At 36.8% G+C, this 13,357-nt stretch overlaps 2 protein-coding genes across 3 annotated transcripts; one reads left to right on the top strand and one right to left on the bottom strand.

The window, feature by feature from the left end:
- The first annotated feature begins 174 nt into the window (after positions 1–174).
- Positions 175–9,640, top strand: LOC116299133 (anaphase-promoting complex subunit 13). Of its 2 annotated transcripts, XM_031707767.2 has the most exons (4): positions 175–303; positions 383–470; positions 6,899–6,946; positions 9,394–9,640. In XM_031707767.2, the coding sequence occupies exons 1-4, from the start codon at positions 295–297 to the stop codon at positions 9,489–9,491; spliced, it is 243 nt and encodes an 80-aa protein (XP_031563627.1). In that variant the 5' UTR covers positions 175–294; the 3' UTR covers positions 9,492–9,640. The 2 variants fall into 2 exon arrangements, with proteins under 2 accessions (XP_031563627.1, XP_088882395.1); XM_089026269.1 differs by lacking the exon at positions 6,899–6,946.
- LOC148913020 (uncharacterized) lies at positions 1,494–3,362 on the bottom strand. The gene has a single exon (XM_089026651.1). The coding sequence runs from the start codon at positions 3,102–3,104 to the stop codon at positions 1,641–1,643; it is 1,464 nt and encodes a 487-aa protein (XP_088882777.1). The 5' UTR covers positions 3,105–3,362; the 3' UTR covers positions 1,494–1,640.
- Positions 9,641–13,357: the final 3,717 nt, after the last annotated feature.

The following is a 13,357-nucleotide window of genomic DNA, read 5'->3' as shown; positions in this document are numbered from 1 at the left end:
TATTGTCATGACAAAATTATGTCATTTAGGGGTAGGGACAGTAAAGCTCTCTCTCTCTCTCTCTCTCTCTCTCTCTCTCTCTCTCTCTCTCTCTCTCTCTGAAACCACTTCTAAATTTATTTTAATTATATTTATTATCTCCTTGATATAAGTCTTTTAAGATCAAAGATTTAAGATTATTAAGAAACACTTCTTTATTTGACTTGAGAACTTATTTGATAGAGTGTTGTTGGGTTTCCTTGTGTGTACTAGGAACGCCTGTTGGTATTTGATTCGCGCGGAAAGAAACTCAGAATGTCAAAAGTAGGTTCTTCGTTTTTATCATTTTTCTCGTACTTTTTCTTTATCAAATAGGAGTTTAGCGCTTATTTTATTGTTATAGGATAGTGAGCTATCATATTCGCATCGTAACGGAAGGTTAGTGGACATAATAGATGATGAATGGAAAAACGAAAAGCTACCAAATGAAGGTTAGTCGAAATATTTAGTCTCTACCCATCTTACCGAGGACAGAAAGAGGAAATCTCTACAACGCTGGGTATTACCTTATTTGAGTGTTTTTTCATATTTCTACAACCTCAAACACTAAAATAACAACAATTTCCAACTGTCTATACTTGAACCACAGGAATCCAAATCTCTTGAGATATAACGAAACGACATGTAGCTTGTTGGTTGTTATTAAGAAAAGCTTGTCATTGTCATTGCGATTACACGAAGCGAAGCAGTTTTCTCTGCCACTTGTCTCACAACAGCGTTGCGACACAAGTTGCATGAGGGTTAACACAATGCGAAGGAGATGAAATTGTTACCAAAAGTAAAGCAAATTCTCCTTTTTGCAACGATTGCTGCAACTTGTCTTGCAACACGTTTTTCAAATTGTGCTGTACGTAGGTAGCACGGCTGAAAAATGGAAACCTTTAATCAGGGAAAGACATTAAAAACTCAAGCCAAGTCCAGGAATCAAACCTGAAGCCCCAGAAGTGAGAGGTTCTTCCACTCTGCCCTTAAAGTGCTTATGAAAACATATTTATTTTCACCTTGTATTTTATTATAAAATAGTGAAATTCATTAGTTTCTAGCTATCATGGAGTAATTTTTGTGGTTAGTCTGTCGATAGAGCGCTAACCACTATTCTATCGCGTAGCATGAACCACTTTCCCTCCTCTGGTAGGGCGAATCATTTTTTCGCATTTTATTCAGTAAGTTTTTAATTTACTGAATTTATCAGTTCATTTAACTGTTAGAGCTTTCATTATACATCTCTAAGCAGTGGAATAACAGTTTTCATGGCCGATCTTGACAGCGAAATTGCAAAAACAAGACGGCTGACCAATTTGTACCGTGTTGCTGTGGGCCACTAGACCTTCCCCCCCGGGTAGATGATGGCTAGTAAACACTAGCGTGGACTGCGTCGGTGTTTCTAATAAAACAGTTATCGTAGAATGATAAGTTATACACCGTAGTGAAAATAGTAAATGACGTTTCGGACGTTAGTCCTTCGTCGGAGTCAATAGAAAGTAAGAGTAAGAGAGATGTTTATATAGTAGAGGAGAGAGAAAACAAACCAATAAGAAAAAAGCAAGCCATTTAACAAAGGAAAACAAAAGGATCGAAAACAACAATAGGTGGGAAATAACTTAATTATAAGCGAAGCGTTCGTTCATCCCGTGGGGATTAACGGTGCCAAGTGAATGAATTAAGCGCATTTCTTTTGTTTTACGATGATTGTTGCTGCAGTGGGTTAAACACAGACCAAAAACAATAGCATTAAGCTCAGAGTGATTAGCAGAATTAAAGTGCCGAGCAACTGGTTTAGATAAATCTTTCTTGCGAATGTCGTAAAGGTGGTCTCTAAAACGATCACCTAATCGGCGGCCAGTTTCTCCAACATAGAGCATGTTACAGCGTGAACATTGAATGCAGTAGATGACGTTAGAAGAAGTACAATCAAAATGATCTGTAATATTAAAGGTGGATTTGGGACCTTTAATAGAAGTATGTGAAGCAACAAAGAGGCAAGTGTAGCAACGTTTGCGAGAACAGCGAAAAGTACCGGGTTCTTTATTAGAAGGAAGTACACCTTTAACTAAGAAAGAGCGTAAATTACGGTCCCTTTTGAACGAAAAAAGAGGGCGTTCTTTGAAAATGTTGGACGTGGTGGGATCAGAGTTGAGTAAATTGAAGTTACGATTAATGACAGGTTTGATAGAGTTGTTAATAGGATGGTAAGTGATAGTGAATGGAATGTGGTTAAGGTTAGAATTGTGTGATTTAGGGGTGAGAGCAGTGTTACGATCTATGGAAGAAGCTTTAAGCATAGCACGGTCGATGATGGTAATAGGGTAACCACGATTAAGAAAAAAGGAACGCATTTCTTGACATTTGTGAGAAAAATCAGTGTCGTCACTGCAAAGACGGCGCAAACGTAAGAATTGCGAAAAAGGAATAGAATTGAGAGTTTGTTTAGGGTGTGAAGAGGAATAAAGTAAATATGAATGAGAGTCTGTGGGCTTATAATGAATAGTGGTATTGAGATGATTAGCAGAAATACTCACAGAAATGTCAAGAAATGTGACAGAAGTTTCACTAATGTCCCAAGTGAATTCAAGAGCTGGGTGAAAAGAATTGACATAGAGAATAAAAGAATCTAGGTCTTGTTTTGAACAAGAAGTAGCACCAATACAATCGTCAATGTAGCGACCAAAAAGCTCAGGTTTAATGCCTGGATAGAGATCAAAAATCTGTTGCTCGATGTAGCCAACAAATAAATTAGCATAGCTAGGTCCCATTTTGGTGCCCATAGCTACACCGTTAATCTGTCGAAAAAAGCGGTCGCCAAAGGAAAAACAATTAAGGGTGAGAACAAGTTCAGCTAAACGCAATAAAGTAGGAGTGCTAGGTTCTAAAACGGTGCGAAGATCAAAAAAATGTTTGAGAGCATTGAGACCTTCATCATTAGGAATGACGGTATATAAAGATTTAACATCCATGGTAAATAAAAACTTGGATTGAGAATTTTGAAAATGAAAGTCATTAAAAATCCTGAGGGCGTGATTAGTGTCTTTAATGTAGGTGGGTAGAGTCTGAACGATAGGTGACATAAGAGAGTCAAGAAAGCTAGAAATAAGTTCGGTGGGACAACTACAAGCTGATACAATAGGACGGCCAGGATTATTAGGTTTGTGAATTTTAGGTAAAAAGTAAACATGAGAGGTGCGGGGAGTGTTAATGATAAGATTGTTGGCAGTAGCTGGAAGACTGCCGTCAGAAATAAAAGAGTTAATAGTGTCTTTGACAGTTTGCTGGTAGGTAGGTGTGAGGTCTTTGTTGATTTCAAGGTAAAAATTGGTGTCCGAGAGTTGGCGTAAAGCTTCCTCTTTGTACACATCGGTGCGCCAAACGACAACAGCACCACCTTTATCAGCGGGCTTGATGGTGATATCAGTACGAGAGCGAAGATTACGAAGTGCCGTCCATTCATCAGTGGAAAGGTTGGAAAAATTAAGTTTACGTTTAAAGTTGAGAGTAGAAAGATCGTGACGACATTTGTTAATGAATAAATCTAAAGAAGCAAATTGGCCCTCAGGGGGGATCCAATTAGATTTACGCGGGTTGAGGAGTTGAAAAATATCACGATCAGAAGTATTTGTCGAAGAATTATCAGCATGAAAAAAAGCTTTGAGTCGAGTACGACGAAAGAAAGATTCAGAATCATTGTTGATTTGAAAAACATCAGTTTTTCTAGAAATAGGAATAAAGTTGAGACCTTTGCTCAAAACAGAGATTTCAGCCTCAGAAAGCGGGAGATTGTCAGGAATAGTAAAGACAGATTTTTTATCTTGAAAAGTATGACTAGATCGATCGTCGTGACGAGAAATGTTGTTGACAACATTGTTGTCATTGGAAAGATACCCCGAAGAATTATGATCGTTGACAACAAGGTTGTTGTCAGAAGGAGCATTAGGCATATTATTATTAACAACATTATTATCATTATTGACAACTGAATCATTATTAATTGCAACTTCATAATCATTACATACACCAACAACATCATTACTTTCAACATAATTAACATCATTAGCAAGAACATTATAGGCGTTATTAAAAAGAGCAGCGAATTTGCGGCTTTTGAGTGCGCATAAACTTTGATACAAAGAACTGTTAAGTTCGTGAATTTTATGGCGAATGGAACTAACTAAGATGGCAGGACAAACGTCGGAAAGACTGAGAACGCAAGCTGCAATGTCTCGAGACAAAATGTTACGTTTGATACACATGGCACGAATAGTAGAACGCATGATTGAACGAGAAAATGAATTGCACGCCGATGACACATCGAAAAAGTACTTAGTAGAACCTACACCAAAATTGGAAGGACTAAAATTGACGCGAAAACCAACAGGGATAACTTTAGCATTAAGGCAACGGCCAATGAAATGAATTGTACTTCTTCTAACGTCATCTACTGCATTCAATGTTCACGCTGTAACATGCTCTATGTTGGAGAAACTGGCCGCCGATTAGGTGATCGTTTTAGAGACCACCTTTACGACATTCGCAAGAAAGATTTATCTAAACCAGTTGCTCGGCACTTTAACTCTGCCAATCAACAAGGCAACATTGTCTTAAAACTATTTCCATTTCTTTGCAATCATGTGATAAATAGGTTCTTCCTTATATGCAGCAGATTTAAAACTGAACAACAAAGATCAATGAAAACAGTTGTTCAACGAGCAGCAGTGTTTATTCAAATGTAAAAGTTTTTAATAAAACACATGGTTCAAATATTTTATATGGCATTAAGAACCTCCAACACTAATAAAACCAAAAATTTTAAATAAAATAATCGAAGATGTACAAAAATTGAAAGCTATGAAAACTGCCTTAGGCCCTTCTGATCATGCGCATAATTTCCCATGTATGTACACTGAGGATTTACGTTTCACTTTTGACAAATTTTTAAAGTTCATGGGAAATACCCTTTCTTGATTTTATATACAAGTTCATTTCCTTGTTCTGTTCTGACCACATGGTTGAAATCATGAATTATTAATGACTTTGGAAGACTTTAGTATGATCTCTCCTGTCCTCACACCTTTTATTTTACTTCTTTGGACTAACCACATGCGCTTCTTGAGCGCCTTTAATTTTATTCAGCTTTTGAGAAATTTTTTTTTTCGTTGTTTTTGTGTGGTCGAAGGAAATATGTGATGTCACTGTGAGGACTCGTCGCTACAGGTACATGTTTACGGTAATACTGATAAACTCATGGCCTTAAAATGATATTTGAATAACATCAAAAGCTATAAAAAGCCTATACCCCATTCACGCCAAGGCTTAAACACGTTTTAAAGTGGTTTAACTAAATAGGTTTGGAAAACTATCTACGAACAATGCACAATCTTTGGTGAAACAATACATGTAAACTATCCTTTGTCTTGCTCTGACAATATTTTAGAAAGTTTCATTATATTGTAGGTTTGTAGTTTCTCAATTTTTTTCCTAATGAAAACATAGTTTAACTAAACACGTTTAGGTGTGAATGGGGTACTAATCTTGACGTCTACACAAACTTCCAATTTAACTCTGCAATAAACATATTTTTGTCTCCAAAAACTTCTGTCTATTCTCATGTGTAAGACATTTTTTATCCTACTTGAAGATTGCTTAAAAGTTGTTTCTGGAAGATCTTTGTGATCTATCTCAGAAAGCACATCAGGTTTAGAACTGGATTGACTGATTTTGTCTTAAAGTAAACTTAAGCTATCTACCGTAGGGCCATTTTCATCCTTTTCTAAATGAAATTCCAGTCATCTGCACAAGATTCGTCTTTGTTTAATAAGTCTGAAAATGCTTTCAAAATTAAAATTTTTCTGTCTGATCATCACACTAGCTATACTCGTCCTTGCATTAGGATTTTGATTAGTCAAAAATGCTTGGAAGTACAAAAACTATGACAAGAAATAAGCACTTCAACACTACAACTGAACTGTCAAGAATTGCAGCAGCCTCACAGTGACATCATCAAAACAGGTTTTTACAATAACTTACAAATTTCTCAATCGCTGATTGGTTATTTTTTATCATCAATAAGAGGACAGACAGATAAAGCTGACGTCAATGAGCGCGCGCTCTTTACGTTGGTTGTTTTGATCACTAAAAGTGAGAAGTTTTTATTGTTTTTGTTATTGTAAATAACAAATAGACATCAGTTTTTTATGTGTCTCACCTACTATTGACGATAATTTTCGACATCACATTGTCAAAGTAGTATGCGGATCCACTCGGCTACGCCTCGTGAATCCACACTACTTTGACAATGTGATGACGCAATTCATTGTCAATAAGAGGACAGACACAAAAAGCTGATGTCTATTTGTTAAAGATTAGGTCCCAGGAACCTGATACTTTTTGGTACTCACTGTCAGTTTTCGAAGGCAAAAAAAAGTATTCTCAAAAACTGAATTTCAAAAAAAAAACAAAAAAAACACCTTTATAATTAAAAACTCATGAATTTTAATATTTCATAATAAAGTACAAGGTGAAAATTTGGTTTCATAAGCACTTTAATTTCCAACTAAACTTATCAGCATCTATAAGGATGGGCTTGGGTGCCTTGATGTCACCACAAGGGATATGGTACTCTCTGGCGGCAAGGAGGTAACCATGACAACCGGTCAGTCCTCCACCTGACATCCTGTCACACTGACACTAACCAGTGGAAATATTATAAACTCATCAGGAATCTGAGAAGGGAGGAGACAGAAAAAATTGGCATTAGACCAATCTTACTGCTGACTATGCAAAATGAAGCCAATATTTTCAGTGTGTATCAATCTCTTTATATCTACCTTACGTTTTTATCTTGTGTGTGCCACCTTTCTGGTTTCAGAGATAGCTGTACCAGAGTTTGAGCTCCCTCCAATAGATGATACTGACAGTGAGTACACGTTTATCTTCAGCTTTATTTCTTTACTGATTTATTCCTTTTTCCCTTCCATCCTTCCTTTGAGTGGACCCATATAATTTCTTCTTCAAAAGAGGACAGAGATATGACAGAGAGTAAACTAGAGTAAATACAGTAATTATATGTTACATCCGATACGGTGACCCTATATGCTTAAGGTGGCTTAATAAGCTTTTAGAACATGAAGCTTTTAGTATAAGTAATGTTTAATAAACGAGCAGGAGTGTTTTATCGGGTATAAAACAGGAGGCGTAGCCGAGTTGTTTTAGACCCGATAAAACACGATCTGTGAGTTTATTAAACGGCTTAGAAAACTCATGATGGATGTTTTCATATTGTACAGAATACTTTACGAAATGGACCAAGTTTGATAGAGAAAATCCAAGTTAAAGTTTATGCAAATGAAGACGAATCTATATCAGATATAAAATCACCTTCATGGTCATGATTCCTATTGTGTTTCCTTCATGAATTATTAAGGAGTTTTCTAAGTGGAATTTAAGGACAATTATTTAACAATTATTCGCCAAAGGCCAAGTGAATATCGGGGATATATTTACCGAGACGCAAGTCTTCGAGTGGCGAGGTAAATATTCCCTGATGTTCACTGAGGGTGAGGCAAATAATTGTTTTAGTATAAATACACAGATGATTCTTTCAAAAAAAGGAAAAGAAGATAAAAGACATTTTTTTCTGGTAACAGCAACAAAGCGGCTGGCCGGCATTTTGGATTATCGCTCGAGGTGATTATCGTGTGATAGTGTTAGTTTCTCGACCAATCAGCGCACGAGATTTTCTATAATCACCTGTGCATTTTTACTAAACACTGATAACCAATACCTACAGTTGTATCTTCTCCTAGCTCTTCGTGCCACATAGGGCCTTCATGAATAACCAATATATCAGTCACCAAAAAGTAACATGAACCTTAATCAATCAATAAACTTTATTTAAAGAGGGTGACGTATTAACCCAGTGAGTTATTAATATATACAGCATGAGTGGCCGTGTTGTATCAGATATACGACCACGAGCCGAAGGCGAGTGATTGTATATCTGATACAACACAGACACGAATATTGTATATTACTTATGAAACGTCTAGGTGTATACATTCATGTTCTACTGTAATTTTAAAGAAAAAATTGAATTTGGCTAAGAAAATTGGAGTTAAAGTTTATGCAAATCAGGACGATTTTGTATCAGATATACAACCTCCTCCACGGACAATGATTTCTATTGTGTTTTCCTTTTTTAATTATCCATGAGTTTTTTAATCTTACATTTGGCCCTAAAGTGTATGTTGTTACAAACTGATCACATACTGTACATCTATTTTTTAAAAAAACGTCGGTTGGAGATCAGAAATCTGAGACAATTCGCCAGCGCAGGTCATCTCTCAAAGCTGGTTGCATAATTTTATTTAGATTTTAACTTGCAAACTACTAAATTAAGAAGAAAAACAATTATGTGCACTTTTCTACATATTTTTCACAACTCACAGCTCACAATCCATTGACAAAAATGAATTTAGTTCATTTATTCATATCGCAGATTACTGATCTCAGACCGACAATGTATTTTAAAATAGCTGTATAAAGTTACCTTTGCAATACTATGTCGATAAAAGGAAAGCCATTTTTTTATTTGGAGTTTTTTTTGTTAAAAAAGATAGCTTGTGTAAAAGACGTTATGGACCAAGCCACCTTAAAGTACACCTAACCCCCGATACAATACTTTCAGTATTGATTCTACATAAAGTGAAAAGTTGAATGGTGAAATACTTCTTCATTTGAATGTTGCGTCTTTAAGTTATGAAGGTTTATATTTCCATTACGTTGCTGACTGTGACGTCACCCCAGGCTTTTGAGTGTATTTATTTTAATTTCTAATACTAAACACTAGCCATTATGAGACATCTGATTTACAATAAACATTGTAGAAACCTTGAGTTTAATGATGATTCTTTTTAAAAAGTGTTCGCATGAACCAGTCAAAATGTGTATATCTAGTGAAGCCTGGGGTGACGTCACAGCATTAACATATTGGAAGAGTATAAACCTTCATAACTTAAATAAGCAACATTCAAATGAAGAAATATTTCACCATTCAACTATTTACATTATGTAGAATCAATACTGAAAGTATTGTATCAGGGGTAAGGTGCACTTTAAGGCGATTTACACTGTCGATTTTTGCGACGATTTGAGGTGCGATTTTTGAAAATATAAGAATTTTTTTATGCATCTAAATAGACATTTTGTCTAGGTAATGTTGGTGTCTGGAATAATGCTAAAACGTAAACCTTTACCATATCTGACAATAACTTAAAATCGCCTCAAACAACGTACATCAAATCGTTGCAAAAGCGGGCCTTTAAGATATTTGACTTCATTTGTTTGATGAATTTGATCTGCTAGATAGTGGTACTGTGGAATCTCTGAAGGAACAAGAAGAAAAGTGGACAGATTTGGGAATCAGTCAACTTCAGGAATCTCAGCCTGTAAATGGACATTAGTGCAAGCTTATACAGATTATTTCGTAGGTGCTATAAACACTGAGAGAGAAAACAGTGGAACTGTAAATAGAGTTTATGAATAGCTGAAAACAAATTGTAAATCATTCTTTCGATATAATTGTATAAAAGTGTCAAAATTTTTGCATATACATTATGTTCTCCCTCCACAAAAATTATCTTCTGGATCGTAGATGATTAACCCCTTGCCATGAACAGCTAAGTCAAAGATCATGATTTGAACTCTGATAGTTTTGAACGCATACCCTCTCCTTTCCATTTGAAATGCATTTAGTAAGGCCCCGTCCACACGTATCCGGAAATTTTTGTATTCTCGACTTTCACATCCCCATAATGCCTTGCGTTTTTGGGGGTAACCAATCAAAAAAACTGTCCCAAATTGAAACGTTTCTTAATTGAAATTATACTATACCTGCTTTTATCTGTACAATACTGATTATCAGTTTATTCCAAGTTATTTTTGCGTTTACAAATCATCAAGAGTTTTGGTCTTACAGAAAATGTATTGACTTACGAAAATTTTTTTCAAATTTACCTTAAACGTCTTCAAGCTTCTATCTTTTTCTGTTTCGGACACGTGTGGACGCAACCCGTATCCGCATAATTAATTTGTTTTATTCTGGCCTCCAGTTAGCACACAATTAGCCCAAGCTTGGTTTCTGTGGTGTCATGTTATAAGGAAATGTATGGGGATTCTTCAAAAATTTCAATAAAATCATTGAAACGTGAAATAAAGCCTCGAAATTTTACCCGATCACTGAGAAATAGCACTTCATTCGCTCTGTGTGATTTTTTTTTTGAATTTAGCCCGTTTTGAGGATTTTCCCCCCACCTCTAAGATGATTAAGCCCTTGCTATGACCAGCAAACTCAAAAATCTTGAAACAGTAATGATAAAAAGGTAAATTATACACCGTGAAAAGATGAAAAAACTTACTGACGTTTCGGACGCTAGTCCTTCGTCGGAGTAAAAGACTCCGACGGTCTAGCGTCTATTTTTCATTTTAGCTCTCAAAATGCACCACAATGCCCACAATATTTTAATACATGATTTTGGAATCATGAGCCTACAGAGAGTCAATATCAATCTGATGATCAATGAGGTATCATTGGTGCTCAAAGGTTATCCCAATTGGTGCTATTCCCCGGGGGGGGGGGGGGGGGGGGGGGGGGACTCCCATATATTGAAGGGAGGGGATTCTCGTCGTATCTTTTAGTTGTAAAAATCGAGGATCTGGTATCGTTCAGGGTGTCTAAAAGATTTTTGGGTCATTTTAATTCAAGCTAGTATCTTTTAGGGTATTTTTTTGTTGATAACTATATTGCTAGTGACGCTTGTCTTTGGAACTATTAAAAATGCAAAAGAAAAAAATGTTTAATTTCAGCTGGTATCTTTTAGGGGGGGAAGTCTTGTTGCCACGCCCACCTTTGTAAGACTCGGGTACTGTAAATCCTCTATTTAGCCCCCCCCCCCCCCCAGGGGGCTTATTTATTTCAGGCACGTTTGAGGGGGTACTTATTGGAGAGAGGGGGCTTAATTGAGAGGGGGGGGGGGGGGGGGGCTTATTGATTTAGTCGAAACGCAGTAAGTTGTACGCTGTCAGGATGTAATATGATTGTAACTCAGGATTAAACGGAAGCATTACTATTGACCGTCTCGCATAATCTGTAGTGATGTACATGGCATTTTTATTATTTGATTCACCTGTGTTAGTCTCTCAAGTATAATTTACGATTATTGTGAATAGCAAAACTAAAACACGGTAACATTAACAAAGCAAGCTAAAAAGAAAAGTTCTGAACTACCAAGACTTTGATGAATCACCTTTAACCAGTACACGTGATTCTTTAGTTGTGACGAGGGAGGAGGGGGGAATCCCAGCAGAACACCCCTACTCAAATTCTGGCGGAGACCTATAGGCAAATGTTATATTTTTCTGGTAGTTATGATTATGACTACTACGGATCGCAAAGGGATCCACCTCAACTCTTTAATAGCCAACAAAACATTGTCAGATAGCAATGGCGCGCAAACTACCGACGTCCAAGATGACAACAATGCAATGGCAATGGCAAAAAAGGCAAAAGGAAAAGAAAAGGGGAAAGGCAAAGGCCCAGCTAATGCTCAAGTCGATAGCCTAGGTTGTATCCAATACGGCTGAAATCTTGGTCGCCGTCTTCACTTATATAGAGCACAATTTGATTTTGAAGTAGCTAGACTCTCAAAAGACAGAGCAGCATCATAAGTTCTTGCCAAGAGAACATGAACTAAGCGAAGGAATCCTACCTGTATAGCCTTGTAACCATCATGTACACAGTTTGATGCTATTTTTAGCTTGGAGATATTTTGAGCGAAGAACCTGATTGGTTGATTTCTTGAGTGTAAACAAAGCCTGTGTTTTTGTCGTTGACGTAGCGAAATATGGCGCTTTTCGTGTCCTAAAACGAGGCACTAAAGGTAAGCATGATTATCGCGCAGGCATGGTAACGAGTTAAAAATAGCATCAATGATTCTAAAAATAGCATCAAAGTGTGCACATGATGGGGCACGGGGATTCCTTCTCTTTTCTCTTGTTCTTGCTGCATGTAAATCAGATCTTGCAAAAAAGCGTGGAGGAGAAATAGAGAGATGATGAAGTCTCGAGGCGACATTTTAGTACTGATGTAAAGACTAAACACTCGTGCTGCGAAAAACACGTCATGTTGCTCGATAGTGTTACATTTTGATTGACATGTTTCTTGTGGATCAGATTTTGGTGTCTTGTAGTGCGAACACAACAGGCCAAACAAAGCCAATTGTTGTTATGAATCCAAATGACTCGGACAATTATTGTTGGTCTAGCACGAACGGGCCCTCAGCCCAGATCGTAAATGTCAAAGAGTTCTTCTACCCCTAACCTTATGACCACGCATCAGGAACCCAGGGGTAAAATGCTGTCGCTGAGCGACGGGGCCAAAAACATTTTACCACTGGGTTCCTGAATATGACATCTTTTAATAATTCATGAGCTCATCGACCAACCAGGGTTTCTTATTTGTACAAGGTGTAGTGGTATGAAACCCCCGTCAAATACGCCGCACCCATTTCAAAGTTACTACTCCTACTACTCGGACTTTGAAATATTTCAAAGTACTAGAACTTTGAAATAAAGACAAACATAACAAAAAGAGTATAAGATGTCGTGTCAAATAATCGTCACTGTATTCTATTGGGGTTTCAAATTCCTCATGGAATTATAGAATTATAGGATTATGAAACCCCAATACAATACAGCAACTCGTATTTGAAGCATTATACATCTGAGGATAATTTCACGTTCAGCTACATTCGCTTAAAAAGTAGCTTCGTCTCGATATTGTTGACGCCTATGACTGTGATAATCTCCCAACCAGTCACAACCAGTCGCGGTATAATCAAAGAGACCCCAATAATTACATTTGTCAATCAGATTCTACTGCCTGTAATGTAACCACATTTGACGGTAAATCTGAACTAGCCCCGGCAAGGGAGAGAGAGAATCTCGAGGGTTGTTCTTCGAGATATTTTTTTACGCAAAGACCTTATGTTCGGTATCTCTGTTATTTGTTCTTTATAATACCGAAAAAACCGTTTCGTCTTTTTTTTCTGTTACGTTCAGCGACTCCATACATATGCTGGGCTCAATTAAGTACGTTTGCCGGAATTTAATATTAAAAAAAATAAATAAATAAAATAAAATAAAAAGATTTTTTACAATATTGTAACAAGAAATTTATTTTACTCCGTAGAAATTTTTACGACGGTGTTTTTAGAACATGTGTACGACGTACACATACTTGTTATCAAGTGGCCGAGACTGCAGAAACTGG

This window comes from Actinia tenebrosa, unplaced genomic scaffold (assembly GCF_029948245.1).
Source record: "Actinia tenebrosa isolate PJP-AT-01 unplaced genomic scaffold, QUT_ActTen_1.0 PGA_scaffold10__47_contigs__length_13832649, whole genome shotgun sequence".
Classification (NCBI taxonomy): Eukaryota; Metazoa; Cnidaria; class Anthozoa; order Actiniaria; family Actiniidae; genus Actinia; species Actinia tenebrosa.
The sequence above is the reverse complement of the archived record's forward strand: the minus strand, read 5'-3'. Positions and strand labels throughout refer to the sequence as shown.

Bases quoted from the DNA above. Each gene is read 5' to 3' on its own strand.
- LOC116299133 (XM_031707767.2), top strand. The intron at 471-6,898 runs GTTAGTCGAAAT...TTCTGGTTTCAG, and splicing joins CGAAAAGCTACCAAATGAAG to AGATAGCTGTACCAGAGTTT. The intron at 6,947-9,393 runs GTGAGTACACGT...TTGATCTGCTAG, and splicing joins TCCAATAGATGATACTGACA to ATAGTGGTACTGTGGAATCT.
- LOC148913020 (XM_089026651.1), bottom strand. From the start codon at position 3,104: ATGTCACCTATCGTTCAGACTCTACCCACCTACATTAAAGACACTAAT.